Genomic DNA, 6388 nt, shown 5'->3' on the forward strand with positions numbered 1-6388 from the left:
GATAAAAAAAAATATTACTTGTTAGGGTAACATGTTCATAAATACGCCAACAAATTTTAAAAAGCAGATGACCCAAGAGCATGTATGGCAGGATACCAGTAAGAAAAAACTATGAAGTGGCAAGATAAAAACCGGAAGGATACACACCCAAGCGTTAACAGTATTGGGACAGGATTTTTAAATTAAATCTTTAAGAAATTGGCAACAAATTCCATGGCACAAAATTCAGCGAAACGTGCCCCCCCCCGCGCCCCCCGCGCCCCCCGCCACCTCCCCGGAGGCCGCGAGGGCTGCGGGAGTAGCTTTCCCTCCGCGCCCGGGTCCCGCGCCGCCTCCTCCGGGCGCCCGCCCACCAGGTGTGCCCGTCCCGCCCCCGCAGATGCGCGCACGCCCACGCTGGAGCCGGACTCGATGCACGCGCGCCTGCGCCTCTCCGCCGACCGCCTGACGGTGCGCTGCGCCCTGGTGGGCCGCCTGGGGCCCGCGCCCGCGCTGCGCTTTGACAAGCTGTGGCAGGTGCTGGGTCGCGACTGCTACGCCGCCGGCCGCCACTACTGGGAGGTGGACGTGCAGGAGGCGGGCGTGGGCTGGTGGGTGGGCGCGGCCTACGCGTCCCTGCGGCGCTGCGGGGCCTCGGCCGCCGCCCGCCTGGGCTGCAACCGGCAGTCCTGGTGCCTCAAGCGCTACGACCTCGAGTACTGGGCCTTCCACGACGGCCAGCGCAGCCGCCTGCGGCCCCGCGACGACCCCGAGCGGCTCGGCGTCTTCCTGGATTACGAAGCCGGCGTCCTCGCCTTCTACGACGTGTCGGGAGGCATGAGCCACCTGCACACCTTCCGGGCCAGCTTCCAGGAGCCGCTCTACCCGGCCCTGCGGCTGTGGGAGGGGGCCATCAGCATCTCCCGGCTGCCCTAGGGGTGCGCAGGGGTGCGCAGGGGTGCCCCGACCCCGTGTGCCTGGGCTACCGCCGCACCCGCGTCCTCGGACCTCCCCACCGCCACCAGGGCACTTAGACCACCTTGCATTTATGGTCCGGGTGCCACCAAGGGAGCCCTAAGCATCCTGACCATGTCAGCCACAGACCTCTCCCTCCTACAGCAGTCAGCAATGCCTGGCACTTAGTAGGCTCGCAATAAATGGAAAGAATGAGAGTCCTCCAGCTCGTCCTCCCTAATGTCCCTTTGAGCTGCCGCCTCTTCCACGCTGCCTCAGCTTGTCCATGTCACTTCTCTTCAGAGCAGCCGCAAGAGCATCTTAACACCTTGTGGCCTGAACTCTCCCATCCTCCACTGTACAGTGATATGACTGAAACCTCATTTAACCTTTTAGAACTACCAGGAGGTTCCCAAGGATCCCAGGAAGAAAAAAGCAGGCACTTTACGTTAGCATTCAAGGGTTTTCTAGTCTGCCCCCAAACTCCTAATGCCTATCTAGCTTCTACTGTTCTTTTCAGAGACCCCTTTTCAGAGTTGTGACCACCCGTACATTCTGCTACTGTCCTCCCCTCTTGCCCCATACACAACTCATTTATACAGAAAGGCCCTTCTTCCTTTGCTGTCTCAGTCTTCCCCTGGCTTAACTGCCTCAGGAAGTCTCCCCAAGCCACAAGAACCTCTCTCGCTATCAGCACCACAAATCTGGAACCTGGCTTTCCAACTAGATTGGAAGCTTTCCAAAGGCAGCTATGTCCTATGCCTTCCCCACCCTGGAAAGTTCAGGATGCCCCTTTCCCTCCCAGTGAGTGACCAGCAGCTGGCTATCACTGAATCAAAGAACCGCTGAGCTGAGAAGTCCTCATGAATCAGTCTGGCCTCATTGTACATTTGGGGAGACTCAGGTCCTGAAAGTTGCTTAAGGTTACCCCCAAACCCCAAAGCAAGTGTCTTACTTGCCCCCTGTCCCAGCTCTTCAGGCCCAGCTTTCAATGTGGGAGATTTTACTGCTTACTCATTTCTCAGGGGATGTTGGAAAGAAATCAGCAGGTGACCGTTGCTTAGCAACCACAGGCAGTTTTCCCAACTGTCTTGGAACCAAAAGAAGAGGAGATGAGAGTAAGGTTTGGACAGCCCAGACATCCCCATGCCCCTCCAATCCCTCAGTTCCAGGTGTTGCCAAGGGAACCCCATTTTCCAAAAAGAAGTGACAGAAATAGAGAAGGCCAAATCAGCAGGACCTCGCAGGCCAGCTCCTTCCCAGGAAGGGAAAGGCCTCTTTTGGGGGGGGGGGGGGGGGCTGTGACTCAGCTCTAAAGATTTAGCATCATTGTTTGTCAAATTTTCTTTTTTTTTTTTTTTAATTTTTATATATTTATGATAGTCATAGAGAGAGAGAGAGAGGCAGAGACACAGGCGGAGGGAGAAGCAGGCTCCATGCCCCGGGAGCCCGACGTGGGACTCGATCCCAGGTCTCCAGGACCGCGCCCTGGGCCAAAGGCAGGCGCCAAACCGCTGCGCCACCCAGGGATCCCAGTTTGTCAAATTTTCTAAGACAGTTTTGAAACCATACTATGTTAAAGTATCTTCTTAAGTGGTCAGCAAGAGGGCAGGGGAGGGTAAAGAAAATGCAAAGCTGAAATCCACTCATGGTTTCAGGGCATTAATTAGTTTGAACCACGTAAAACTGCCAATTTCCAATAGTTTCCTGACTTAATGCCACTTCATACAGGGCAATGTAATACAAGTGACATACAAGGCAGAAGGAACCTTGAGGGTGCTAATTCTAACCAAATCACTTAAAACTCTAGCTGGATAGAAAGCATAGTGTCTAAGCACATTGCTCCAAGAAATCCTGAAAAAGGGAGAATTAATTCTACTGGGGATGGCCCAGAGCTGAATTCTGACGGGGTACTCCTGACAGAAGATGGCTACACTTGACCCTACGTCTTTGCAAACAGACTGACTCCAGACTCTGGCACTGTCCTAACGCTTTACAGCTATTAACTCATTTGATCCTTACATCATCCCTGGGAGGCAGAAAGTTATCCCAGTTCTGCACGAGGCAAAATTGAGATACAGAGTAGCTCGCCCAAGGTCACACAGCCAGTGGTGGACTTGGGGTTGTGCTCATGTCCAGCAAGCCATACTGTTCGGGTGAACACACTAGTCTGTGGCTAGTGCCTGCTTGCTGCTGTTAGGCCTGTGATGCTTGGCTTTGGCCTACTGTGTTTACCTTTGGATTACTTTCCTAGGGCAGAGATGAGGCGCAGGGAAGAACCTGAGTTTGGAATTCATGTATCAGAGACAGAGCTAGACTATAAAGGACAAAAGCTGGCTTTGAGCAAATGCTTACTCTGTATCGATACCTGTGCTAGCCAGAAAACTGCAGTTTCAGTACATAATCATGTGACCTCAGGCTAGTCATTTTACTTCTCAGAGAGTCATCTGTAAAATGGGGGTGATGACCCTGTCTACTAGTGTTGGGAGGCTCAAATGAGCCAACGGTTATGAACTTGCTTTAAAAACCATATAGTACTGTACCATGCCAGGACCCACTGGCATCTCCAGCAGAATTCCTGTTGTGCCTGACAGAGCGCTGGGACAAGAGATATTCCCAGCAGCCAGCCTGCAGTAGCAGGAACCTCCTTCTTGAATATTCTCAATGCAAGACTTAAGTTTCCTTGAGGTCTGTAACTATAAAAATCACTCATCTAATTCTCCTTCAGATTGATACTTGGAGAAATTTCTTAATACACCAAACTGCTTGCCTATATTTTTAAGTCACATTAATTTTATAATATGTGGTTTGTTTTAATAAATATGAATACTGTACCTTTTAATCATTAATCGTTCTTCATTGGGAGTTCATGCTGCTTCAAGTACATGGCACCTGGGCCTGGACAGGACCTTGCTCACCTCGCGTCCCCTCCACAACTTTCTGGTGGTAGTCAGCTGGTCCCGGGTTGAATAGTGCCAGTAATGGGGAGTTCACTACTTATGAATATAACTCACTAAGTTCTTGCCGGTGTACAAATAAGCCCTACCTTCTAGCTACTCTGTAGCTTTTGGCATCTTTGTGACCATCCTTTAGCAATGTGGAAGCCATCTGTGGTCACTTACTGATTTGTAGAGATTTCAGGGACCCTTCCTTGCCGATTGCATCTCTTCTGTTCCTGCAATTCCACTGAGTCAGGGAGCAGGGGACAGTGATATCCCCCTAGCAGAGGACACACACAGGTGGGCCTGCCTGTGCACCAGTCCTGGTGGGCAGGAGTCTGTGCCAGGAGGAGGGGACAACCTGCCCAACAAGCCAAGCTGCATGTGAGGTGAAGTTCGGGATAAGCATGAGAGTAGGGGGCCAGATCTGAGTCTAGCATATCCTCTGAAGCCTTCCATGGTTCCCCACTGCCTAAAGAACAAAGTCCAAACTCTGCAGGTTTTTAGGCCTTTGCTTCCTTTTTTTTTTTTTTTTTTTTTAAGATTTATTTTAGAGCATGAGTGGAGGGGGTGGGTGGTAAACAAAGGGAAACAGAAATTCTCAAGGAGACTCCACACTAAGTGCAAAGCCTGATGCAGGGCTCATTCTCATGACCCTGAGATCATGACCTGAGCCAAAATCAAGAGTTGGCCGCTTAACCAACTATGCCACCCAGGTGCACCACCTTGTTTCCTTTCTGACCACCTTCCATATCCTTCGTCCCACAGTTACTCCCTGCCAAATCATCCCCTGTAGTCCTGGGACACTCTGGCACTTACCAGGCCTGTGCCTCAAATCCCAAGATTCCTCCCTCTGTCGCTTCTCAACCTAGAAAGCCACCAGGGGCCCTTCCCTGGCCATGCCTCCTCTCCCATCCCTACTTCCAGGACTCCCATCCATGGCTCCCATGACCTTTAGAAAACAGCTCAGCAATTCACACGTAGGTACAATTTGTAGAGGTGGCTGCACCCAACAGGCCATGCACTCTCTTAACAGTGCTTGTCCGCGGGCCCAGCCGTGCATCCCCCACATGGAAGGCAGTCAAGGATGTCTTCTAGACCTGAGCTTCCCAACCAGAATGGACTAAAGGTATGCTGGGATCCTTCCACCCTTGGGTCAGCCGAGTGCAGCACAAGGCGGCCAGCTGCTACTGGCTGTGGGCACGCTGAGTTTAGTCACCCATGTCATACAAAGACGGTAATTTTCAATCATACTTCAATTCTTAGCACATCATTTGACACATTCTCTTTTACATGAGTACAACCCAGGATTCCCTCCCCACCCTACCCACACTTACAAACATCAGTGCCTCGGGGTGCAGTCAGTTAAGCATCCAACTCTAGATTTCCACTCAGATCGTGATTTCAGAGTCAAGGGATCAAGTCCCACGTTGTCAGGCTCTGCACTCAGCATGGAGTCTGCTTGAGATTTTCTCTCCCTGTGCCTCTCCCACTTGTGCTCTCTCTCTTTCTGTCTCTGAAATAAATAAATCTTTAAAAAAAAAATTCAGTGTCTCTCACACAAGGGAGGGAGGCTCTACAGTCACAAGTAAGGAAACTTCAAAAGGCTAAGTATATGGATTTGAAAAGAGACTCAAGTATACACTTTGAAACAAAGAGTGATAGTGAACAAGACTGGATAAATATGAACAAAGATTAGGAATCTGGCAATACATTTGAAAAGAATCGTTTATCTCAGTATTGGTTCAAAAGAACAAAGGGGAGTCTGATATGGACTCGCTGTGAAAGGTTTGTTCATGCTGCTGTTCAACAAAGTAGAACACTAAGGATCTTGTTAGCTAGGTTTGTAATTTCATGATGCATAGGGAAGGGCTGATTGCAGCATTACCACCACACAAGCTACAAAACGCTGAGCCCACACTCCCCACGTCCCTTACACAGCCCTATTTCCCACCCACCCCCACCTCCCCAGCATTGACATATCACCTGCTAACTTACTGTGATTTACTTACTATGCTTATGGTTTGCTGTGCCCCTATCCCCATCTGAGTGGAAGTTCCGTGAAGAAGAAATATGGGCTGTTCACTGCTCTATCCCAGTACCTACAGCAGAGCCTGGCATACAGCAAGACCTCCATATTGTTGAAAGAAAGAATGAATGTCCTTTCCCTCTCTTCACTCATAGAGATACGCAGATTTTCAGCAAGTTTCAGCCTGCAAGACGCCTGACCTCTTCTTTGACGCCCAGTGACCGCTATGCAGCTCACTGGGGACACAGTTCCAGGGCGGGGAGGGAATCAGGGCAATGGAGAAGAGACAGCTGGAGGCCTGGAGGGAAGCGACATTTCGGGTCATGTGGACTGGCTTTATGGGCAGGATGAATTAAGGCTTAAAGAAGAGGACCTTATACAGCCAGCTCACACACACACACACACACACACACACACACACAGCACGCACACACACACACACACCTGTATACCCAACAAAGCAAATGGACAACAATGATTTGCTTTT

General features: G+C 50.7%; 1 protein-coding gene across 1 annotated transcript in view; it reads left to right on the forward strand.

The window, feature by feature from the left end:
• Positions 1-2748, forward strand: part of TRIM14 (tripartite motif containing 14) — a 28554-nt gene extending 25806 nt beyond the window's left edge. Inside the window, exon 6 of the mRNA XM_041761976.1 lies at positions 380-2748. Coding sequence (XP_041617910.1) covers positions 380-915 — 536 coding nt within the window. The 3' untranslated portion in view covers positions 916-2748. The remainder of the gene's footprint in view (positions 1-379) is intronic.
• The last annotated feature ends 3640 nt before the right edge of the window (positions 2749-6388 follow it).

This window comes from Vulpes lagopus, chromosome 7, assembly GCF_018345385.1.
Source record: "Vulpes lagopus strain Blue_001 chromosome 7, ASM1834538v1, whole genome shotgun sequence".
NCBI lineage: Eukaryota > Metazoa > Chordata > Mammalia > Carnivora > Canidae > Vulpes > Vulpes lagopus.